Source organism: Vitis vinifera, chromosome 14 (assembly GCF_030704535.1).
Source record: "Vitis vinifera cultivar Pinot Noir 40024 chromosome 14, ASM3070453v1".
NCBI lineage: Eukaryota > Viridiplantae > Streptophyta > Magnoliopsida > Vitales > Vitaceae > Vitis > Vitis vinifera.
The window spans coordinates 22,771,529-22,797,237 of NC_081818.1; the positions used below are offsets into that span (position 1 = coordinate 22,771,529).

The 25,709-nt window shown below is 35.7% G+C and overlaps 3 protein-coding genes across 6 annotated transcripts; 1 reads left to right on the plus strand and 2 right to left on the minus strand.

Moving 5' to 3' along the window:
- Positions 1–463: 463 nt before the first annotated feature.
- On the minus strand, positions 464–1,929 carry LOC104881617 (E3 ubiquitin ligase BIG BROTHER-related). Its single transcript, XM_010662236.3, has one exon. The coding sequence runs from the start codon at positions 1,813–1,815 to the stop codon at positions 622–624; it is 1,194 nt and encodes a 397-aa protein (XP_010660538.1). The 5' UTR covers positions 1,816–1,929; the 3' UTR covers positions 464–621.
- Positions 1,930–7,865: 5,936 nt separating this feature from the next.
- On the plus strand, positions 7,866–11,333 carry LOC100258344 (pentatricopeptide repeat-containing protein At3g02330, mitochondrial). Its single transcript, XM_002278632.4, has one exon. It carries the CDS (start codon positions 8,022–8,024, stop codon positions 10,653–10,655), a length of 2,634 nt encoding a protein of 877 aa, XP_002278668.2. The 5' UTR covers positions 7,866–8,021; the 3' UTR covers positions 10,656–11,333.
- A 125-nt stretch (positions 11,334–11,458) lies between these two features.
- Positions 11,459–16,956, minus strand: LOC100263487 (WPP domain-interacting tail-anchored protein 1). 4 transcript variants are annotated; one of them, XM_010662243.3, is made up of 5 exons: positions 16,769–16,956; positions 14,387–14,985; positions 12,536–13,749; positions 12,121–12,300; positions 11,459–11,897 (listed from the first exon to the last, which is right to left on the minus strand). In XM_010662243.3, exons 1-5 carry the CDS (start codon positions 16,939–16,941, stop codon positions 11,712–11,714), a joined length of 2,352 nt encoding a protein of 783 aa, XP_010660545.2. In that variant the 5' UTR covers positions 16,942–16,956; the 3' UTR covers positions 11,459–11,711. The 4 variants fall into 4 exon arrangements, with proteins under 4 accessions (XP_010660545.2, XP_010660542.1, XP_010660543.1 ...); XM_010662240.3 differs by having other exon boundaries at positions 14,387–14,979; positions 16,769–16,931; XM_010662241.3 differs by lacking the exon at positions 16,769–16,956 and adding an exon at positions 16,086–16,762 and having other exon boundaries at positions 14,387–14,979.
- Between the last annotated feature and the right edge of the window lie 8,753 nt (positions 16,957–25,709).

Below are 25,709 nucleotides of genomic sequence, written 5' to 3' on the forward strand. Positions count from 1 at the left end.
AAAAAACCAATAGTGTAAAATTTACCTATAAGATACTCCTATGGCACAACTTTGGCTACCATGTCCCTTCTCACAGTGCCTTTCAATCGAAAAAAATGTAATCATAGCTCATCAGAAAACACCCAAGTTGAATGTGAAGTCCAAAGAGCCTACTGATTTTGATAGGAATTAAGAAAAATTCAAGAACCGGAAATTCTCTTCTAGGAGTTGGGTAGAAATTGTACCGGGTTGTTATCCAGGGTTCTATTTTTAAGTTCAAGTCCCAACAGGGATGCGCATTCATTTAGCCAACACTAAGCACCTTTACATGTAAAACTGTCATACCTATTTCCCTCTTCTCATATTTAACTATATTAAAGATATTATCAAAATAATATATTCCAGCCATCATAAAACAGGAGCTGACATCACAGAGCCAACAACTCAGCCTAGGAAGTTTGATGAGTGAGCTAACATAAGATTATATCCAAAACATAAAGACAACATTTTTGATCTTATAAAAAACATACAGCTTCATTATCATCATCAAACAGAGAAGAACTTCATCCAAAACCTTACTTACATTGAGAAAAAACAGTATTAGTGAAACAGCTCAAAATTGTATCTGACCTGTGAATCCAACTACAGGCCACGGCCAGTTCTTTGGCTCTTCATGTGCTCATACTCAGGATCATCTGTGGGCAACTCATACCGACAAACTGGGCAAGTATTGCGAATGCTCAGCCACGGTACTATGCAATCTCCATGGTAATGATGAGAGCAAGGAAGTCTTTTCACCTTTTCCTCCAATAAAATCTCATCCTTACAAACTGCACAAACCACATTGTTCTTCTCCAAATATTGTTGCGTTAATTCAACCACCGGAAGATTCTGCACAACCGACTTGGCGGCAGGAGGACTACCCTTTAAACCAGCATCATCTTCTGTGAATAGCCCAAAAAGGGTTACATATTCTGTGGCATTAACATAATCATCTTGATCGGTAAAGAATGAATCGATATCCAAGTCATGTTCTAAATTCAATGTCCTCTCCAAATTGTTCATCGCCAATAGAACTTCCCAATCAAGACTCCGAGCCGCTTCGTCCCTGCCATCACCAGCTTCTTCTTCTTCTTCTTCCTCTGATGAAATTTCAGAGGAAAGCGATAATTCGTCAACCCCATTAACCGCCAAGCTCAAGCTTGCTCTCTCATCCACCTGTTCCCATTCAAAATCTTCATTATTGGTCCTAGTATCCTCCAATGGCAGACAATCCCAATAAAGCCGAGGATCCAAATCCTCAACCCGATCCAACCCATAATCATCATTTACTTCAGAACTAAATTCAACCCCATCATCCTCCGAATCCGAATCCGAATCGGATCCAATTCCAACAACACGAAGCCCATACGCCACCGCAGACGCATTCTCGCCATGCACACTCGAAGATTCACCCGATTCGGATGCCCAAGCCATCTTATCAGATTCAAACCCAGTCCCTAACCCTAACCCAAACTCGTCCCCATGATTTTGCTCAACCTCACTTCCCACTCCCAGAATCCTAAGATCCAAATCATCCGAAAACGGATCCAAACCCGAATCTCCATCATCATCCGCATTTCGGAAGTCCTCAGATCGATTTTCAAACAAATTGGTAACCATGTCGACCTGATCCTGGCCGTAGAAGCAATCTCCGTCGGAATCGTAAGAGTAGAAGTGGTCGTAGTTGGAAAAGATGGGGATGGAGCGTAGGGTTTCTACATCTTCGTATACGACGGAGGGTTCCTGAGGGAATTGAGCGTCCGAAACGCCCGCCATTGTCCTCTTCGATGACATTCCACCTCCCTTGTCTTTTGCCTCCCCGCTCTAATAACGGAATACCCTCGATTAACCGACGTCGTTTTACCCTTCCGCTGGAGAAACGGAGAAATGCAACGACGCCGTTTTGACTTTCCTCACCATGAAACGGTAAAGGTAAAAAAGAACTAGTTATCTTGATACTTTACAGATAAATTAAATAACATAATAGAAACTTGGGTTCTGTTTGGTAAATATTTTTTAGAATAATTTTTTATTTTTTAAAATAAAAAATAGAAAAACATGTTTCACAACCAAAAACTATTTTCTAATCTTTTAATTTTTTTTCACTTGTTTTCTAAAAATTATTTTAAAAAATAATCATATAAACTATATAATTAAAAATAAAATACTAGACATAAAAATTATTTTTAAAACATATTAAAAACTATTTTAAATATTTAAATTTTAAATAAACCATTGTTCTACAAAAATTAAAGAACAGTTTCAAAAGTTATTCTTAAAAACTATTTTTTCAAATTTATTTTTGAAAATAATTATCAAATAAGTCTTTAATATTTTATCAACATAATAATAATAATAATAATAATTCTATAAAAAAAACTTCTCAAATTTATTTTTAAGTTTCGAAAACAATTCCAAACACAGCTCGATAGTTCCCCTAAACATGATTTTTTTTGTAGTTAGATTTTGGTTCTGATGACAATGACACCTATGAGAAAACGTTTCTTTCATTTATAAATTTGAATTCCATCCTTAACTCAAATATATTGATCATATGAATTCAAAGAAGCAACTGAAAAATGTGATTTGGTAGACAGCCAAAACTCATCATTTTCAATCATAATTTCTAAGTGATGGCTTAACATATTTGGTGGTATATATGAATGACAAGATGTTGGAAGGCTCCAAAAATGCATGATTGTCATGTGATCTCACAAACAAAACCTGTCCCCATCCCAATTTCTTCTGAGAATTTTCCAGGAAAGGACCCGGAAAGAGGGTGAGAGTCTTCACAGCTCCTTTATGAATGTGGAAAAAATGAGAGGGAGTTGGGTACAATGTCTGATTGTTAGGATATATGTAGCTTTCTTATATTTATGCAGCAAAATTTTCTCCTAACTTTGACAATGGCCCATTATTCCAAAAGCTGTGTTGGAATAATCTGCCTTCTTTTCAATGACCTCCAATGAAGAAAATATTGAGAGGTTGGAGGTGATGCTTTAGTTCTGTTTGGAAATTGAGTACTTCGAAAACATTGTTTGAAAACAGTTTTATAATATTTTATAAAATAAAAGTCTGTTTAAGAACGTAAAACATTCTTAAACTATTTTTTATGTTTTTAAATATATTTAAAAAATAATTTTTACATGTAATATTTTATTTTTAATCATGAATTAATATTTTTTAAAACAATTTTCATAAAACAAGAGAGAAAACATATGAAAACAATTAATAGATATCCTCCAAAAACATCATATTTTCTATTTTTAATAATAAAATTGCTTTTTATTTTCTGGTTGTCAAACATTCTTTTCTGTTTTTTGTTTTAAAAAAAAAAATTGTTTTTAGTTGAATCTAGGGAGGAATACTTCTCCTTTTATCATTAGGCCATGTTTTAAGATACCCAGATGGGGGCAACTCCTGATTTAGATTGTGTAGATTTTTGTATGTTGAAAGAGATGAATAATGCTCTAATACTGCAAGCCAGTGGGAAGTGCTCAAATTTGTGGGTGATGTGAATTTTTGGGTTTTTGGGAGGCTTTGGAGTTCAAAATATGCCCCCTTTGTTGGGATTGAGCCACATGGACCCATCATGGCTAACGCTTAGCACTTCCGAAGGGAAGGCCAGAGGTTGTAGCCCCTCAAATCCACCAATTGTTTATTTGTCTCAAAGGGGGCGTCCCCAAGAGGATTCAAGACTAGGACTAAACCTTATGTCCAACCATCTCCTGGTACCATCCGGGTAAGTAACCGTTTCCATCTTATTAATTGATACTTGGCTGAATACGGCACAAAATCAAGACCTTGTACCTTTTTTCTAGAACAATTACATTCTTTCTCAGGGTGAAATTGCCTGTTAATAATGGTGACATCAATATTCCATGAGACGGCCGCCTGGTGAGGACTTCCTTTTCTAGCTCCTTCAATGTGAAAACTTTTTTTAGATGTTTATCACTGATGACGTTCTTGGAAAACCATCTCGATGAGTCCAAAGCCTATGGTTGAATTCCCTAAGGTAAATGCATAGTTTAATTTCCATTGGTATGTCCAGCACTTGGTTTAGGAAATGTAGTTGGGATTCCCACAGCAGAACGTATCTGACATCGACGATTCTTCCAAAGAAACAAGGCGTCAAAACTATGGTATATATATGGCCAAGGTGAAGGATGGTGTTTTCCCTCTTCTTCCTTCCTTCCCTGTCTGTGTCTCTCTCTCAGCTACCATGGACAAGGTATAATATACATATGGAGACCATGTCCAACTTCAGTGTCATATATGACACTAGCTGTCAATAGTTGAAGGAGAGGAGTCTTGTTTTTGATGTTTGTTTTTAGTCTCTCCCCCTCTCAAGCCCAGTGACCTTGGGCTTCTTCTAGCTTAGATATTGCTTTGTTTTGTTTTGTTTTGTTTTCATTTTGACCTTAGAACTGTTCATACAGCTCTATTTGGAGCTTTCCATCTTTTTTTATGGTGTGTTCTTTAGTATATCAAAAGAGTAAGCCACTGAAACAGCATCTCCTCCACAGAGATATGATCTCTATTCTGTGATAGTCTCATCATGACATCTCTAGAAAACCTGCCGAGTTTTCAGGAATCTGATAACAATCAACCACATCTGCATATAAAATTGGCAAATTTTTGTTCTTATTTCTCCTCCAATTCTTTGTCTTCTAGATATGTAAGGAAAAAAAGGCATGGAAGCTTGTTTTTTCTTAGTTGTCACATGCATGAGATGGACTAATTAAGGTTTTTTCTTTTCAGAACATCGATAATTCATCCATTTCAGCTGATGGGAGCATTGATAGTTCATCCATTTCAGCTGATGAGAGCTTCAACAGTGACAGCCCTGACAGGGGGACTTACAATAGAGCTCTAGAAATTGAATCCATGGATACAAGAAAAAAGCCTGCAGACTCTGGGAAGATGATCATTTTTGAAACATGGGGGCAACTTTTGGTCATGGTGCCATTCACCATTGCCATCACCCTATTTGGTGCATCCTGGGCTAACGAGCGCGAATACATCGTTCCTGGCTTCTTTCCTAACTCCCAAACATTCTTCTTGATCACAACGTTGAATTTCTACGTCTCAATAATTGGAATCGTCGTTGGGCATGTGTCTCCCACCTTTGCTATAGGGTTTCACCTCATTGCCTTCTTGTGCGCCCTTATATCACTGACCATGCTCTTTGAGGCGCTTCTACCAAATGAGCTTAGTGCAGTGCCATGGATTTTCCTAGCACTTGTCATCTCCATTCTTTGCGGATTAGTCATTTATGAGTGGCATTTCATGCCCATAAAGAACAACCCCCATGGCCAAAACGAAGAAGTTGTAGCTCCCAATGGATCCTAGATGGAAGCACAAAAGTGGTTAATTTTCTTGATTGATCTAAATTAAGGATATATGTATTGAAGGTCCCCTTAGAGGATTAAGTTCAGTCAGACAGCTTGAAACAGGATTTTTTCTTTTTCCTTTTTCCCCCACTTTGGTAAGTGAAGAAAAGAGAATGTAACGCTCTTACAATTGAGAAGAAATGATAGTTTTTTTCTCATTCCTTTTGAGATATCAACCGTAAGCTGCCAATTTTGCCCAAACACATTGGTGATGAAAAGTAGAAAGAACAAAAAACCGGCTAAATCAAACCAAAACTGATACACATAAACTCTCATACTTATCATCCATCGTTTACATTATTAATTAAGCGCAAATTTTTCATATTTGATGGGATTCCAAATCATACCTACTCATTTTTTTTCCTATGATTGTGCTAATTCTTATGAGTGACATTGGATATATCGATAGTATATAAGATAACTTAAAACTGTTATTATTATTACTAAACCAAACCAAATTGATTAGTTTCCTCTTAAGATTCAATTAATTTGATTCTTGATATATAAAATCGATTAAATCTATTTGGTTTTATATGTATCAAAATCATCGCTGAGGAATATAACACCAAGTAACAGCATAATTCCATGTAAACAAGAGTTCTATGTAGGGTGGGGAAATGCCAAAGTAGGGGGGTGCAAAATCCAACCAGATGAGGCCAGCCTTGGGCCCAGAAGACATGGCCAACAATAGGAATGTGAACCTAAAACTTCATCTTAATGGGGTTGCGTTCGATTCAACAAATGTAAGCTGCTTTTGAAACCTCTATGTCAATGGAAAGAAAACAATGAAAATTTTGAACAAGGATTCTAAGACTTGGAAGGTTTCAGGCCCCCATACATTTCCTATGTGGTACAATAAATTCATGCAATCTTCTAACAATCTTTAGATTGCAAGAATTGAAAGATATAAAAGGAGTAGGACATTTGGAGCAATGTCAAGATTCAATGCATCAAAATTGATGCCTTAAAGCTATGAATTAGCTTAGGATAGGAGTTGTAAATCTTAGAACACTGACGAAAATTAAATTTCTATGAACCAAATGTTTTTATTGTTGATCTCGAAACAACCACCCACATTGTTTTTTCTATTCATACTTGTGTAAATGGGTCGGCATGAATATGTCATGCACTTGAACCGAAGGTTCATGAGAGCTCTAAAAAGCTTGTCTAATTTCTTTTAAGAGGTGGTTCCATTTCTATTCTCATATATAAGAAAATATATAAAGTGTGTCCTATAATTAAGCACACCGTCATAAGAGATACGTTATTCATTAAAAAGTATGTAATCATCCTCAACTATTATAGAATGTACACTATTTCAGCCATAGGCATAGTCACTTGTATAAAATAATCAACAATACACTACTTAGTCAACAAGTGACCTGCATAAACCTATTTCTTGGAATCTTCGTTCATGTAGGTTGGATTTGTTGGGATACAATATTATAAAACATGACATAATGTAACAAATTGAAATTCATTAATAAATTTATTTATTTATTTATATTTTTTATTTCTTTTATTATTTCATATGCATTAATTAGTTATATGAGCATACATGCTCATATCACTTACATTATACATGATTTAAATGCATTAGAAGTTATACAGAAAATACAAGTTATGGGTTCTTTGTAAGATAATAAATTGTTTACAATCAGTTCATGAATCTAAATAATCTAACAGAGATTGTAGTGCAACACCTCTTAAATTAAAGAATAACTTGTCTTGGTTATCATGATAAAGTTCTCATGATAAATACACTAATATATATAGTTATACATTGGCAAAACCTATGGTAAATCATAACATAAGATTATCAATTGTCATGATTCATCAAATTATCATACCGCATGGGCTCTTGCTACTCTCAACCTAATATGATCATATATCCTTACAGATTAGGTCACTTTGTAGACGCTAATAATTTCTCTCTTATGTTTCATAATGTTTTTATTTTTTCAAGACGCAAATAAGATCTCGATAAAATACTTAGCAACATAAGGCTTTGGTAGCTAAATATTCTCATTCTATAAGTCACTAACTAAAGCATGATAAGTATAGATTTAAGATGACACATCTCTATCCTCGATTCCCGAAAAATTTCTAACATCCTCTCTGACACATTTTTCAATTCTAGCATCCTATAGCATAATATTTATTACTTGAAAATCAAATAGGATTTTTTTTCGCTTGAGATGATCTGCGTCCCTCTTGAGACGGTCTCAGAAAGCAAATGAGGAGAAAGGAGGATTTACCTCCAAGGTACAATAATCAAACTACAAAAATTCAAATGCAATCTATATTGAAGATAATACATATCAAGTATTACCAAAATATAGAAGTCCTCAATCCCCATTCTCTATTTAACAATTGGTTTAAAAACTATAAAAAATAATAAATAAAAAATAAAAAATAAAAGTTAATAATTACGCTCTATCATGTCTTTTTTCCTGCTTAGTTTCCAAAGTCCAAATCCACCTAGCCAAACGCACCTCTACAAATCCTAATTCTGCTTGCAAAAGGAATGTAACTAAAGACTTCCAAAAAGACTCAAACTGACTATTAACGGTCCAAAAAACCGCCAAAGAATGAGTTGCAACAGGTATGGCACCTCATACCTCTCGCCACCTTTTCCCGATCAGATTCTTCTTCAATTTTCAGTCAAAATCTCCATTCAAAACCTTACCCATATCTCCATTTTCATCGTACCAAGCAACACCCACCAAGAAGAAAACATTTTCCCATATTTTCCAAGAATGCTCGGATCGAAAAGCGCTGTGTCCGGGTAAACAAGCCCATGCTCGCATGATCTTAACTGAGTTTAAACCGACGGTCTTTGTTACGAATTGTTTGATCCAAATGTACATTAAATGTTCCGATTTGGAATTTGCTTTCAAGGTGTTTGATGGAATGCCTCAACGGGACACGGTTTCTTGGAACGCAATGCTTTTTGGTTATGCGGGGCGTGGAGATATAGGAGTCGCGCAAAAGTTGTTTGACGCAATGCCTGAACGGGATGTGGTGTCGTGGAACTCTTTGATTTCAGGGTACTTGCACAATGGTGATCATCGAAAGGTGATTGATGTTTTTTTACAGATGGGAAGAATGGGTACAGTGTTTGACCGTACTACTTTTGCTGTTGTGCTGAAATCTTGTTCCTCTTTGGAAGACCATGGTGGGGGGATCCAAATTCATGGACTTGCAGTTAAAATGGGTTTTGATTGTGACGTGGTTACTGGAAGTGCTTTACTAGATATGTATGCAAAATGTAAGAAATTAGATTGTTCAATTCAGTTTTTTCATAGTATGCCTGAAAAGAACTGGGTTTCTTGGAGTGCCATAATTGCAGGTTGTGTTCAGAATGATGACCTCAGGGGTGGTTTAGAATTGTTCAAGGAGATGCAGAAAGCAGGAGTTGGGGTGAGCCAATCTACTTTTGCTAGTGTGTTCAGGTCTTGTGCAGGTTTATCTGCATTAAGATTAGGCTCTCAGTTGCATGGTCATGCATTAAAGACTGATTTTGGGACTGATGTTGTAATAGGAACTGCCACTCTGGATATGTACATGAAGTGTAACAATTTGTCAGATGCTCAAAAGCTATTTAATTCTTTGCCGAATCATAACTTGCAATCTTATAATGCCATTATTGTTGGGTACGCTCGAAGTGACAAAGGTATTGAAGCTTTAGGGATGTTTCGGCTTTTGCAAAAGTCAGGTCTTGGGTTAGATGAAGTTAGTCTATCTGGTGCTTTTAGGGCTTGTGCAGTTATTAAAGGGGATCTAGAGGGGCTTCAAGTACATGGATTATCAATGAAGAGTTTGTGCCAATCAAATATTTGTGTGGCAAATGCCATCTTGGACATGTATGGTAAATGCGGAGCTCTGGTTGAAGCTTGTCTTGTGTTTGAGGAAATGGTCAGCAGAGATGCTGTCTCTTGGAATGCAATCATTGCAGCTCATGAGCAGAATGGAAATGAAGAAAAAACACTTTCCCTATTTGTTTGGATGCTCCAATCAGGGATGGAACCTGATGAGTTCACTTATGGTAGTGTTTTAAAAGCTTGTGCAGGTTGGCAAGCTCTGAACTGTGGCATGGAGATCCACAACAGGATTATAAAATCCAGGCTGGGATTGGACAGTTTTGTGGGAATTGCTCTTATTGATATGTACAGCAAGTGTGGAATGATGGAAAAGGCAGAGAAGCTCCATGACAGGTTAGCAGAACAAACAGTGGTTTCATGGAATGCCATTATTTCTGGGTTCTCCTTGCAGAAACAAAGTGAGGAAGCTCAGAAAACTTTTTCTAAAATGTTGGAAATGGGTGTGGATCCAGATAACTTCACTTATGCCACAATTCTTGATACCTGTGCCAATCTGGTCACTGTTGAACTTGGCAAGCAGATTCATGCTCAAATCATCAAGAAAGAATTGCAATCAGATGCTTATATATCAAGCACTCTAGTTGATATGTATTCGAAGTGTGGAAACATGCAAGATTTCCAATTAATATTTGAGAAAGCACCTAACCGTGATTTTGTGACATGGAATGCCATGGTCTGCGGCTATGCTCAGCATGGTCTTGGAGAAGAGGCTCTTAAAATATTTGAGTATATGCAACTTGAGAATGTAAAACCAAATCATGCAACATTCCTTGCAGTTCTCCGAGCTTGTGGGCATATGGGGCTTGTTGAGAAAGGTTTGCATTATTTCCATTCAATGCTTAGTAACTATGGGTTAGATCCTCAGTTGGAGCACTATTCTTGTGTAGTGGATATAATGGGGAGGTCAGGCCAAGTTAGCAAAGCTTTGGAGCTTATTGAAGGGATGCCTTTTGAGGCCGATGCTGTTATTTGGAGAACTCTGCTTAGCATTTGCAAGATCCATGGAAATGTAGAGGTGGCAGAAAAGGCAGCCTATTCTATTTTGCAACTGGAACCTGAAGATTCTGCTGCTTATGTTCTTCTATCAAATATTTATGCTAATGCTGGGATGTGGAACGAAGTTACGAAGTTGAGGAAGATGATGAGATTTAATGGGCTAAAAAAGGAGCCGGGATGCAGCTGGATTGAGATAAAGAGCGAGGTACATGCTTTCCTTGTTGGTGATAAGGCTCACCCAAGAAGCAAAGAGATATATGAGAACCTGGATGTGTTGACAGATGAGATGAAATGGGTTGGGTATATGCCTGATACTGATTTTATTCTTAATGATGATGAATTGCGCTGTGTAAATGGCTGATACAATTTTCTCTTAATGATGGAGAAGAGGAACACGAGCAACAGCAGCATTTCACATCCTGCTTGGGGATTTAGTTTCTTTGCCACCAGAGAATATATCAGGAAGCAAATGGCACTGAATTTGGCGAGAATTTTGGATATTTCAAGCAAACAAACAGAGTGTGGAAACGCAGTAATCATTCGGAAATTTGAAGTTCCTGAATTCTGGATATTTCAAGCCAATGATTTGTTGTGTGGTAGACAAGAAATCACTCTATAAGCTTGATAAACTATTGCTGGAGAAATCCCTCAAAATTTCCAGAGCAGGAATGCTTGATAAACTATTTCAGGGGAAATCCATCAAAATTTCCAGAGCAGGAATGATAAAGGAACCAAGCCACAGATACAATGGCCACAGATTGTAAATGAGGAGAGCTGCTGGAGAATGGAGTAGGAATAAGAATGAATAACGAAGATTAAGATCATCAAGCATAAGAAAAGAAAAGCAGCCAAGATTCAGTTTTGCTTCCACACCATTCAGTTATTCCTGTTCCTCACTAACATGTGGTAGTGAGTAGTGAGTTGATTTTGATGAAGGATTTATCACATCACTTGAATTGATTTGTACTTTACAACCGAAGCTCTGCAAAACCAAATACTGATTTGTTATGTCAATGAAGTTGTGAATCATTAATAGCAATCACCAGGGATCCTACTTTGACACCATAAAATCTTTCCAACACTATCTGCTGATGCCCCCAGCCGTCCTCTTCATAGGCACTCTGGATGGATTAGTGAAAAAATAAAGTAAAAGAGGCAATCTACTTCTTGCTAAAAATATGTTGCTCCTGCCAAAGTTAAAAGAAACTATTTCTCAGTTCTACAACATTTCATCCTCATTATGATTTTTAACGAAGTTAGCATATAGGCCAAAGAAACATGTGAGAACTACAAAACCTACAAGGTTAAGTGATGATTAGAGAGGTATATACAGATGTTGCATTTCGGCTCCTCATCAAGTGAAACACAAAATTTTCCTGTGGGCAGGTAATCGAGAGAGACTCTCCCACAGATAACATCAAAATTGGCGGTTTTGTTGTTGAAACAAGTAGGCTGCTGTCAGTAAGATGAAAACTGCCATGAAGATATACTTGAAGCTAAGCTGCCCTGGATCTAACCTCCTCACTGTCTCAGGCTCTGATACAGAATCTGAAGGCCCAGCAATAATTCCCCCAACAGATAAATTTTTTGGTGCCTCCTCCATCTGGAAACAGGCCAAGACAGAAGTATTTTAGAAAAAATAATAATAATTTATGATTTCCATAAGGGACAAAGATATAAACATTAGAAAATATCAAATAAAAAATTTGTCTTTAACATTAGAATATATTGTTTTCTTTTTTCTCTCTTTTGGCCTTCAAAAAAGATTGAACTGAAATTTTAAAAAGAACTACACTTTCACAAGCAAAACTAAAAAGATCACCAACCTCAAAACTCGAAGCTGAGAACTCAGTTTGTTCTACGATGCATTCTTTTGCACAAGTGGCAGTAGTCAAATCATCCTTGGGACAAAATTCTCCGCGAGTCACTTTACTAGCAATAGAGGGGTCCTCCGTTTTCTTTAGCTTCCCCACCAAAACCTTATTCTTGTCTGTTAACAAAGATACCTGCACATAAACAAACAAAGCAAGTTTCAATTGGAAGAAGTTTTGAGTACTATTATCTCCAGCACAATACTTTCACCAAGCAACCATGCAACTGATTTATCACTTAGCATGCATTTTAAATTTATTTTTATTTCAACACCTAAAATAATGGATTAATGTGAGAAAGAAGACAGCAAAAAGGAAGCAAGCACAGCCACAATCAACATCGAATCTGGATAAATGAATAGGCTAAGACCTGCTTATGAAGGCGCTCTCTCTCAAAAGCAAGTTGCATGACCAAATTTGTTATTACTTTGGTCCGAACACTAATGTCCTTTGCAGTCTCAACTTTTGTTTCCTCAGCTTGATGCAAAGATGTCTCCAAGCATTCCATTCTAGTCCTCAGAAAACTAAGTTCCTCACTTAGCTCTGCATTAGATTCAGATAATATTATACACTTCTCTTCTGTGCAGTCAGCCCGGCTTTCAGCTTTTGAAACTTTCAGTTTCAGATCCTCAATTAAATTTTCCATATCCTCTATTGTAGAATACAACATGCTTTGCTTCTCCAGACTTGCTTCAGCAGATGCTAATGCATGCTGTAGCTGAATATCAGATTCCCTCAACTGCTTCTCAAGTGAATTCACCTTCTCAGTGGTGTTATCACTTCTAAGAAGAACCAGCTCATCACTAAGTTCCATATTGGTCTCCATTAACAATTTACACTTGGCTTCTGCACTCTCAGCCCTACTTTCTGCTTTAGAAATTCTTTCTTTCAGGTTGATGACAACATTTTTCATTTCACTGAGTTGAGAATATAAAGGATGCTGCTCCTGGTTCCCATCAACAGAGGCTTTTGCATTCATCAGCTGAAACTCAGATTCTTTCAGCTGGTTCTCGAGTGAACTAACCTTCTCCCTCAAAGTGAAGGCCTCAGAATTAGAAAGAATTAATTTATCTTCAGCTTCCCTCAGGCTGGCTTTCAAGTTGTTCGTCTGTTGTATAAGGAAGTCATGAAGTTCAGCACTGCTGCTTTCAAGCTTCAGCAAAGCATCTTCTTTGTCTTCCACCTCCTTTGTAGAACCTTGAAGCTTAGATTTCAATTCTCCTTCTCGCTTCATTGAACCGTTTAAGTTGAACTGAAATATCTGAAGCCGACCCCTTAGTTCTTTTGAAATACCCTTTAGGACCTCAGCAGCATTCTCTGCCTCAAACAACCTTTCCCAAACAATTGCTTCTTCTTCTTCCATGAAGAAAACTTCTTGTTCTAAAGAATGTAGCCTAAGTTTCAGCTCTTCTTCAAGTTGTCTTGATTCAGCCAACTTCTTTTCAACATCCAACTCTCTTGCCAAAGATTTCTCTAGCATCCTTAGAATATCTCTTTGTTGCTCAGCAGTCTGCATTTTTATCTTTGTATTCATGTTTGAAAATTCACTGTTTTCTAAAAGATCCATGCCTTTGTCATTATTCCCTGTCAATATCATTCATTAGAGAAGAAAATAATCAAAACCAAGAAGGTGTTTAGTAAATCAACTTAATAAATTAATATGATTTAAGTTATTAAGTATATTAAATATATTTGGTAAAGTAACTTAAATTATAACTTAAAGTTAAAAATGACTTAGATAAATCAACTTAATAATTTAATATGACACAATAATTTAAGTATAATTTAACCTAAAGTCATCTTAAGCCAATAAGCTTTAGATATTAAGTCTTTACCAAACACACTCTTAAGTCTTTCTCACATATTACACATCTTATGTTTGCAGTTAATAGGAAGTTAATTTTAAACTGATACTTTTCATCTATGACAAACATCTCCATCCTTTAATGTCTCCCCCCTCCTCCGTGGGAAAATATAAATCAATCAAATAAAACAGAATGCAAGATTGATCAACTCTTTTACCAGCTAAACATGGTGGAACCACATCAGCACAATATATAACATATGGTTCCAATATGCTGCTGGGCACCACAATGTGATGATGTTGCACCACCATGTCAGCTCCTTGCCAATCATAAAAGAGCCTTTTAGTCCAACATCTTCCAAGAATAGATTAAATTAATACAATCAATAGCTTAAATTAATACAATCAATAGCTTACACTTTCCTTCTCCATCAAAACATAGCAAAGTCCTCTGGAACTTTGCAGACTGCATCCTTATTTCTGAAACATGATCCTGTGACTGCTTCAATAATACATCAGAATCATGTAATTTTTCTTCCATTTCCATGAAAGCTCCTCCCAAATTTTCACATGAAGACAATATTTCATGGGTATGAGCAACATCCTTTTGTAGAGTAGTCATGAAATTATCCACTTCTCTCACCTCTGAATCTAGAATTCCAGATAAGAGATCAAACTCTAGAGCCTTCTGCACAGAATCATCTAAAACATGTTCTTCCTCTGAAGCAAAGGCCTCAAAATCACTTTCCCTTGTTGCCACATGCATCGTAAGTATGCTCAAGTTAAATAACTTCTCTGAGGAACAAGCCAAATCTAGTTCCACTCTCTTTAGAACCTCTGTAGCATTTCCTACTTCAAGCATAACCTCTCCATAGGATGAGATCCCTTCATGCAAGTCCATATTATTCTCCTCTGCCTCTGGGTCACTAGTATTAATGTCATCAACAGATGCAGTTGCATCAAGAACTGTTTCAGCATCCATTCCAATAATCCAGTTGTTTTGCTGATCACTGAAGCTTGAACATAATTGAATTTCAGCTTTGTGGTTTAATAAAACATTTAATCAGTAGCAAAAGAACAGTGCAAGTAACACATCAGAGAGAAAATATGATGACAATGATATAATGAACAACATGATAACTACAAACAAGAGTACATTACAGATTACCAACTTTAAAAGCTATATCCTAGGCTAAAGTGTAAAGTGGATGTTTGGCTTCACAGCTCCCTACTTGGCCAAGTGATTAGACATTCCCCATAGCAGAACAGAGCAGTTCAAATATCAAGTATCACTTCTTTAAGTGACAGAAACCAATATAAGTTGACAAAAAAAGGTCATGTCTAGTCAAAATACTAATGAAAATTTTCATAGTGTAAAGTAGATTTATTTTCTGGTATCTACCTCAATAACAAAGCCTATGGGAAGGGAAGTCATGAATGAAAATCATCCTTTACCAGAAGAACTGAATTGTTAAAGTTCTTTATTTACCTTCCTTTGTGTTGTTGTTATCTACCTCAATAACAAAGCTTTTTGATTTTTATTCTTTCTTTCTTTCTTTTTTTACTTTGAGTTGGAAAATTTTCATCATATTCAAACTCTTTTTGTTGATTTCAGGTTAGACAGCCATGCTAAAAGGGATTCCATTTTTTTTGTATTTATTACAAGAATTGAGTACTAATTGACCCATAATATTAGTGTAGACATTCAAGTATGACTTGGTATGATCAAAAGTCATCTAAGTGCATACCCTCCATTGATCGGAAGCTAAGTTTGTCACCAAAAAGGAATATTTAGACTGGATTGTTCACAGTTCAAACCTTCATACTAAAAAACATGTCCTTTGTGAATGGCATCTTATACGTGTGAATCATGGGTACCATATTAGAAGGAAAATAAACTCTTTTAGGGAAATAAAAACAAAAAGTTATGCCTAATAAAAGTATATTTGATCCAACACAAACCCAAATTCAATTAGAAAATTTTCCTTCCCCAAGAAGGATTTTTCAAACAAATCCAGAGGCACAATCTCACACTAACCCAGAGCACCACAGGGAACTAATACATCATGGAAGTAGACATATATGGCTGAATCAGAAAACTGATAAAATTGCCTACCTTACTCTCCATAACTCCAAAACGCAATGTTTAGCTAATTCATCTGCTTAAGCAATCCAATCCCGTGCAGGGATGGAACACCACACACCAAAAACACATTGTCATCTGGCATACTAGGGAATTTAGGAATGACCCAGAAAACCTAAAAAGGCACAGCAATACTTACAAGTTTTCCCCAAACCCTATCTGACTCGTTACCACTATTTTCCCAACTGGTGCACACAAAACCATGTACCTCGCTCGAACACGGATTCCCAATCAAGCAAGATCAAAGCTATTGATCCAGCTACAATCAGTAAACATCCCAATCGAATTCAACCAATTTCAAACAAAAACACTAATTCATATTTCAATTTACTCTTTCTCCCTTTTTCTCAACCAGACCCTCTTACATAACTTCTTTTACAATCATAATTCATTAATCCCCGATGTCTTGAAATACCCAGATCGAACTTTCCCATAAATTTGCCAAAAAAAAAAAACCCTCCAGAGAACTCGATAGTGTTCAAGATATGAAGAATCTAAAAACCAATGTCAAATTTTGTAACATGCATGGAGAAATCTTAGGAACAGTGGAACTAATCCGCATTATCTCATTCAATTTCTGGAGAAAGTGAGCAAGAAAAATTCTAGAAAGATGAAATTAAAATAGAGGAAAACATGGAGATACGTCCGCACCGTACCTCAAAGAAAAGTACGTCGGCTTGCGAAGAGGTTCGAAGAAGAAATGTAGGGAGGACCGTAAGTGAAAACAAACAAAATTTGTGCAAAGGGTAAAATGGGTATAATGGGCATAACTGGCCTTACTTTCTCTCTCTAAAATGGGGTCCGAGATAAGTGTCAAACGCCTCATCATTTTGTTATTTACCCTTTTTTTTAAATAAAAATAAAAAGGGTTTATCACCCTTTGAAGATTGACCTCTGGATTTTAAATTCAAGCAATATATCCTCAAGTTTTATAATTACATATCATATGCATTTTTAAAACGACTTTTACATTTTTGGACAAAAGACACATGTGCTCCCCAAGTGACCTGTTTAAGTAAGGGCAAAAGGGTAATACAATCAAACCAAAACCCTTCCAGCTCTTTCCTCTTTCTGGTTGTTCATCCTCCTTTTTTTTGTCGTTCCTTTTACTAAATTTCCAAATTACAGTTAAAACCCTAAAATCTCATACAAGCATCAAAGAGTTAACATTGAATAGAAAACATGGAATTCAACAATGTGTTTTTTGTCTTGTAATCTCTTTAGTGACTAGAAAAATCTTAGCAAAGAGTGTTAGTTAGGCTTAAGGTTAAGGTTTCGTTTTGTTGTTTTAGAAAATTTGAAGAAAAAATGGAAATTTTTTTTTTTAAAACTCAATGAAGAAGATAGATGAAAATTTTGATGTAATGCTTCAATTTGTTGTTTTATAATAGGGTTTCGCTTTGATGTTTCAGAAAAGTTGAGGAAAACATGGAGAAATTTGGGAAAACTTATTTATAGTTTGTTATGACATTTTTTTTTCCTTTGTTTTTGTTGGACATCTTTGTTTGTCATTCATTACTTCCATAGTCTATTACAATTTTGATTTCTCTCATAGTTCATTTGGATTTGTGCTTATTTTGATAGAAAATGTTTTTAGACATACATTCCAGAGACTTTTCTTTTTCTTTTTCTTCTTGGTTAACTGCTCAGGTTCTGGATTATGAAAGATTTTACAGGAAAATATTTTGGTCAAACTTGTTTAATTGTCGAGAAAATGCGGTTTTTGGAAAACGAAGCAAGGAAGAAGAAGGAGGGTTGGATTAGGGTTTTGGGGTTTGAAAATGAAATGACTCTTTTACCCTCACTTATTAAAAATGACCATTTTGCTCTCGATTACACAAAGAGCACATGTCATTCTATCAAAAAATGTAATGTTGTGACTCAAAAAATGCACATTGCATGCAATTTTAAAACTTGAAGGGTACATCACTCAATTTTGAACTTGATGAAGGCAATGTGCAAAACACGATATAGGTTAGGGGGAAAAGTGTAATAAACCCAAATAAAAATAAAAAAAAATGTTGTAAATAGATGAAAAAATTGTGATCATGAAGCCTCTTATAACAAATCTTTCAAGTATTCATGTAAACTTTACAAGTATTAAAAATGTTCTTGTCAATAGATAGTTTCATTATTCACTTCAAAAAAAAAAATCTTTTATTCTTTTTTATAACACACTAACCAAAAAATGAGAAATAAATTTACCCAAAAGTTTTTGCTTAAAGATAAATGAAATGTTGTATCATCTTCTAAGTTTTATTATTAAATTTTTATTTAATTTATACTATGATAAAAAGTTACAAAAACAATTTTTATTAATAATTATATCATAGTATACTATTATATGAGTCACAGTGGTCCTCACTCAAGCATATATACCTTGATGACACAATTTATGATAATTATATTGGTTTTTAGTTTATTTATTTGTATAAGACCATTTTGAAAAATATGCAAGATTGCACAACAGTTAATGAATGGTATCTTTAGACTAAGCTAATTGATTAATTGAAGTCATATTATGTTAATTAATCATTTAGCATCTTTTTTTCAACCAAACTAAGAGACCAACCCCAAAGTGGGCTTAAATCACTTACGTTTAGTAGAAAGCCTATAAATTCCCTTTTAAAGGTCAAGGTTTCAAACTTTTGTTCTCTCTCTTTCAAGTCTAGAGAAAGAACTCTAATTTCCATCCTAGAGATTTCACCATCTCACTGCCTAGAATTGAGGAGTCATTAGGTATGGCTTCAGACTTTTGTCACTCCCTCCCTTGAGGCTCAAACCCAAAAAGAGAACCTTAACCCTCATCTTATAGAATTCCACCATCTTAGTGTCTAAACTCAAAGAAGTTAGGTGGAAGATTGTTATGTTTACAAGATCTTCTATGGATTTAAAGCTTTCTACATCAATAGGAATTTATTTGGAAACATTTAGATCTTAGGTATAGATTCACTATCTCTATATCTATGTTTATTATTGATTTTGAATGTCATATTTTCATTATGCTTAGATCTAGAGAGCCTCAAGAATAAACCACATGCACCTTAATGATCCAATGTCTTCGAATAGAGTAATTTAAGGTTCTCTACAAAGTATTCTCAAAATAGACACTATGATATTTAATAGATTAAACAGTGTGTCCCCTTGATCCTAAGGACTAGTGATTATTAAATTCATTGCTACAATAATTCTTTAATGGAATTTAACATATGCTCTAGGTTATAGTGTGTTAGTTGATTACATAATAAGATAATTTAAAACTCAAAGATGATAAAAGTAATCTTGAGAAATTGATAACATTTACCTCATTAAATTATAGACATCAGTTCATAAGGAGTTTACATATAATAGTTAATAAATTACAGATTTGAATTTTCTATCTGAATTTAATATTATAATACATTCAAATATAATTAACTCTCTATTATAAGATGTAGAGTCAGCTTCAAAATTGTATTATGAGGGAGTCAATGTTTTCTTATGGGTTTCAATAGTCCCTGCTCAAGCTCATATTCCTTGGTGGTACATTGTTTGAGGGATATTTAGGTTTTTTATTCATATACATGAATAAGGGTGTTTTAGTAAATATGAAAGGTTGGACAAGATCTTGTAAATAGTTCTTTCATATTAGGCTAATTAATTAATTAGAGTTAAATAGAACTAATTATTTAGTTAAAACCCAATAAGCTAGATTAAGTAATATAAGCCCAAGATGAGCTTAAATCACTTAAGCTCATAAGCAAGTCTATGTAAATCCTCTTTGGGTTTAAGGTTAGACACTTCATTCATTTTATCTTCCAAAGCGAGATTCCTAGCCCCCATCCATCCTCATATAGAGAATTATATTATTCTCAAGTGCCAAGATATAAGAAATAATAACAATCGAGGCAACAAATCATGAGATTTTTTTATGTATGTACCATTCACTTCATCGATTAGAACTAATTTAGGAACATTCAAATCAAAGGTAATGTTTTTTAACTTAGATTTAGAATTTTATTTTATTTTTTCTTATATTATTCAGATCTAGTATCTTTAGGATTATAAATGTATAGGAACATCTATTGTTTCCACTACTTAGATCTAGTATCCCTAAAATTGTAATGCATCCCAATGATCCAAGACATGGAATAGAGTTCTCTAAAAATTCTAACAATAACTTCATTAATCCGATCATACTTACACATCAAAAGTTGTATGAGTATCTTATATAAGACTATCAAAATTTCATTATTAGGAATTTATGACTATAAAGGTGTCTAATTCGTTACTATAAAAGTTCCAATATTTGAAAATGTTTAGCTCCATGTTCATTAGAAATGGAAATCTTAGTGATTATTAAAACATTTTCACTAAAAATGGAAATTTTAGTGATTATTACATCATATTATCAAAACCACATAACATGATCGAGTATACAATGGTGACTATTCGATGCCACATTTTGTTAATGTTTTGCATAATTTGTAATTAAATTCCAAAAGCTATATCTTTTAGATGTTTTTTAGTTGGTAGCCTTAATGTTGCTGAAAAGATTACACGATCTGTTGAACAAAATTTGAATTCCACTTTTTGGATTCAGTCAAACTAGCTAGGTGTGGCTATTTTGTTGCATTGCAACTGTTTCATTGTATTTTGATTCTAGTCAAATGAGGCAAGGAGTTTTAAGTTACTTTTTTGGTATGCCTATAAAGGGTTTTAGTGCTTTTGGAAGATAAAAAATATAAAAAATTTCTAATCCCCAACTAAGTTCGGCTAATATTCATCCCGCGGATGGTTAAGCTCATAAAAGAGACACCTCCAAAAATAACCCAACCTTTATAATTAAAGACCCGCAAAGAAAGTTCATTAGGTAGAAACAATCTATATTGTTTGTGAGATTTGGATTGTTAAAATAATATAAAATTTGAGTTAATTTGTTCTCAATGAATTAATATGATATTTGAGTTAATTTATTGTTGGTGGAATTTGTTAATTTGAGCTAGATTAGTTGATAATTTATATGGATTTTGCTCGTTTAAATTATTTAATTTGACATGAGATAATTGTGGTGTATTTTAGATGTTATTTTGGGTTTGCATATTGAATTATGTTGATTTTGGTTATGGATTTAGGTTTGTAGGTTTGGATAATAGATATTAAATTTAGGCTTAATAGAATTATTTTAATTTATCAAATTTTGGGCTTGACTAATTGTACTTGCATTTTGGTTATTAATTTGAAAATTTTGGACTAGGGCTTGTGACATTTGAGACATTTTTGTTGGGTTATATTTTCTAATTTGAACCCATTTTAATTGGTGAAATTTATTGGACTAATTTGAAGTTTGAATTTGAACTTGAATATTTGTTTTAAACTTTGTATATTTCTGGATATTTACATTTGAATTATTTTTATTTTTGGTTGGACCCATTCCACTACTTGCATTGGGATTCTACTAGCTAAGTACGAATTTATGACACATGAAGTATTGAATTTCATGGAAGAAAATGGAACTTGTAGGAAGACATTAACCTTGTTGTAAGCTTATTAGTGTACATGTTTTATTTCTCACTACTATTTGATTTTATTTTTATTGGTTTTTATAAATATTTGTTTATATGTATTTACTAGTTGTAATATCGAACAAACTAGAAATTTTATTTAAATAAGAGGAATAATTTAGTAAACATGTTTTAATAAGGAGTCACACAGAGTTTTATTTCTTATTTTGTTTTCCCTTTAAAAATAAAATAAAAATAAATGGTGACTCCAAATTTTTTTTTTTAAAAAAATCAATTTTCACCAAATAAAAAACGAGTCTCACCGCCGAGTAGGAACGCACGTAAAAAATTCGGGTCCACAACATGTTATTCATATCTTTCACTTTATTTTATAATATTTATTTTCCTTTTGCATCATGAGCCTCACAAGGAATTTTAGATGATATTATTCTTTTTTATTTTCAATTTTTGTTTTAAAAATTATTTTTCACTTTTTTTATGAAAATTTTAAAAACACTGTTAATGTATATTATGTTATGGGCTCTAGGCCCAGTTAGGTTACTTGTACAGTACACTTTACTTATACCGCACACATATTACTTGTACCGCACACATATGCCTCCTATATAAAGGCACTGATGTATATTCTTTAATTTAGAAAATATAATACAATTATTCCGTATTTCTAACATGGTATCAGAGCCACTGCTCTGACCTTTTCTTAGCAGTCTTGTCTTCATTAGTGTGACTTCCTTTCTTTTACTAAACGCTTCCGCCATCACAACTGCCGCCGCAGCCTCTTGCCGTTGAACCTCCGACGTCATCTAGTCGTCGTCCTTGGGTTCCGGACCTGAAGCCGCCGTCGTTAAGGAGTTTCACACTGCACAGACCACTGCTCTTTGCATCACCGCTTCGAATATTGCTCCGATTTCATTTTTGAAGGTACCACTGAGACCGTCCAGTGTCGATCTACACATTCGTGGAATCCTCGCCGCCATCGGAGACCGCACGCACTCCCACGCGTCGGGGCCTGGTCTGCTGACGTTATCATCTCTGTCACGTTAGCCCTAGCTGCGTCAGCATCCACTGATCTGCTGACGTCATCTCCACGTCATCCTGTGGCTTCATCCATTGACCGTTGACCATTGACTAGTCGTTGATCGTTGACTTTTCCCAGGGTTGACTTTTTCTGTCCAGGTTCTCATTACCCAGTTTTTCGTGTAGATTTCATTTTTGCAGTCTGTTTTTGCATATTGTGTCTCTAAATGGATAAAAATGATGTTTTTCTTCCTCGCCTCATCAATACTATATTGGAGGGGAATAAAAATTACTTATCCTGGTCTCAAGCTATGCGTAATTTTCTTAAGAGTCGTATGCTCTAGCATTATTGTACTAGTGCAATGACTATTCCTGTCAAGGGAGCAAGTGAAGAAGATGCTGTCTTTCTTAGTCGCATGATTGAATGGGATAGTCATAACCACATGATCCTCACATGGATTCGGAACACTTCCATTCCCTCTATTTCCAATCTATTGGGAAGCTTCGACGATGCAAAATCTGCATGGGATATGTTGGCCAAAAGGTACTCCACTACTCATGGATCCATGAAATATCAGTTAGTGGTTGAATTGCATCAACTCAAGCAAGAACCAGGGCAATCCATCAATGACTATTATGATCAGCTTCGCTTCATTTGGGACCAAATTGACCTTTCTGATCCAACTTGGGCATGTTCAAAAGATGCTCAGCAATATGCTTCCATCAGAGATGAATTTCGCCTCTATGAATTCTTAATGTCACTTCACAAGGACTTTGAGCCCATTCGTGGTCAGCTGCTAAATCCTGCTCCCTCTCTTGATACTGCTGTGAATGAGTTGGTTAGAGAAGAAACTCGTCTTGCAACCCTTTAAGCCCAGAATAAGCTCAATGTTTTGGCTATTACTCCATCTACTCCACTCATAGAGCAACCTTAGCAATCAGGTGATTTTTCTGGCTCTAGCAATCGTCGCAAGCAAACCAACAAAAAGTTCTGCAACTATTGCAAGCGTCCTGGCCACACCATTGAGACTTGTTACCGTCGTAACAAATCTACTGCTGTTGTTGCTAATACTGAGCTTACTCCGCCAACGGCTTCCACCTCAGTTGAGTCCCAGTCTTCTGGATCTATTATCAACCTCTCCTCCACTGAACTACAGGAGATCATAGCTCAGACTGTTCGTATGGCTGGTAATGCATCTCTTTCCACTGCCTTATCTATTCTACCTGGTAAGTCTCAAACTTGGCTTTTTGATTCTGCCTGCTGCAATCACATGACACCTCACTCATCCCTGTTCTCCAACCTTGACCCTGCACCATATCCTCTAAATATTCATATAGTTGATGGTTCCACCATGCATGGGAATAGTCTAGGTTTTGTTTCAACCTCTAATCTTTCTGTTCCTGGAGTCTTCCATGTATCTAACCTATCCTATAATTTGTGCTCTGTGGGACAATTAGCTGAACTAGGTTATCGCTTTATTTTTTACTATTCTGGGTGTATTGTGCAGGATCTGAGGACGGGGCAGGAGCTTAGGACCGGTCCTAGAGTTGGGCGTATGTTTCCCGTGAACAATCTTCATCTTCCACCTGTTGCTCCTGTTTCTGTTGTTGCTGCAGCTGCTGTAGTTTCTTCCTTACCTTCTCTTGCACTTTGGCATTCTCATCTTGGTCATGCACCATCTTCTCGGGTACAACAATTAGTGTCTAGGGGTCTGTTGGGTTCTGTGTCTAAAGACAATTTTGATTGCGCTTCATGTCAGTTAGGAAAACAGCCAGCTTTGCCTTTTAATAACAGTGAATCCATTTCTAATAGTATTTTTGAGTTAATTCATTCTGATGTTTAGGGACCTTCTCCTGTTGCTAGTATTGGTGGATCTCGATATTTTGTTGTTTTTATTGATGATTATGCTCGTTATAGTTGGATTTTTCCTATGAAATCTCGTTCCGAAATTTTACCAATATACAGCAATTTTGCAAAAATGGTTGAAACTCAATTCTCCAAACGTATCAAAACCTTTTGATCTGATAATGCTCTTGAATATACTCAATATGCGTTTCAAGCTCTGTTACATTCCTATGGCATTGTACATCATCTAACTTGTCCAGGTACCTCTCAGCAAAATGGTCGAGCCGAAAGAAAACTTCGTCATATTCTTGACATTGTTCGTGCTCTACTTCTTTCTGCCAAAGTTCCTGTCCCATTTTGGGGTGAAGCTGGTCTTCATGTTGTTCATGCAATTAACCGCATTCCAAGTGTTGTCATCCATAATCAAACTTCGTATGAGCGTCTCTTTGGGTCACCCCCTAACTATCATCACCTTCGCTCAATTGGATCTGCTTGTTTCGTTCTTCTTCAGCCTCATGAGCACAACAAGCTTGAGCCTCGATCTAGACTCTGTTGTTTCCTTGGTTATGGCGAAACTCAAAAGGGGTATAGGTGTTATGATCCTGTCTCTCATCGTCTTCGTGTTTCTCGTAATGTTGTCTTTTGGGAACACCAATTGTTTTTTGAACTCTCTCACTTTCGTTCTTCCTTGACTAACTCCTCTGTTTTAGAAATCTTTCCAGATGAGTCTCTTGTTCCTTCTACAAATAATTTTGATCCTCCTTTGGACTTCTCTCCAGTGTTTCTCTTAGACAGGTTGCAGATGAACAGATTGATGACGAGCTACCCCACTTTGAGCCTGGGTCCCCTACTCCTGATCTGCCTGAAGATCCTCCACAAGACATTCCACCTCGCCACTCAACCCGGATAAGATCCATTCCTTCACACCTACTTGACTATCATTGTTACACTGCCCTTGCTACACTTCACGAGCCTCAAACCTATCGAGAGGCCTTTACTGACCCTTTATGGCAGATTGCAATGAATGAGGAACTCGATGCATTAACCAAAAACCATACTTGGGACCTGGTTACTCTTCCTCCTGAACAGTCTGTGGTTGGTTGTAAGTGGATCTATAAGATCAAGACTCGCTCTGATGGATCCGTTGAGCGCTACAAGGCTCGTCTTGTTGCCAAAGGTTTTACACAGGAGTATGGGATTGATTATGAAGAGACTTTTGCTTCAGTTGCT

Bases quoted from the DNA above. Each gene is read 5' to 3' on its own strand.
- LOC100263487 (XM_010662243.3), bottom strand. From the start codon at position 16,941: ATGATGAGGCGTTTGACACTTATCTCGGACCCCATTTTAGAGAGAGAA. The intron at 14,986-16,768 runs GTACGGTGCGGA...ATTATGTTCAAG, and splicing joins CCGACGTACTTTTCTTTGAG to CTTCAGTGATCAGCAAAACA. The intron at 13,750-14,386 runs GTAAGCTATTGA...TGATATTGACAG, and splicing joins TTTTGATGGAGAAGGAAAGT to GGAATAATGACAAAGGCATG.
- LOC100258344 (XM_002278632.4), top strand. From the start codon at position 8,022: ATGGCACCTCATACCTCTCGCCACCTTTTCCCGATCAGATTCTTCTTC.
- LOC104881617 (XM_010662236.3), bottom strand. From the start codon at position 1,815: ATGTCATCGAAGAGGACAATGGCGGGCGTTTCGGACGCTCAATTCCCT.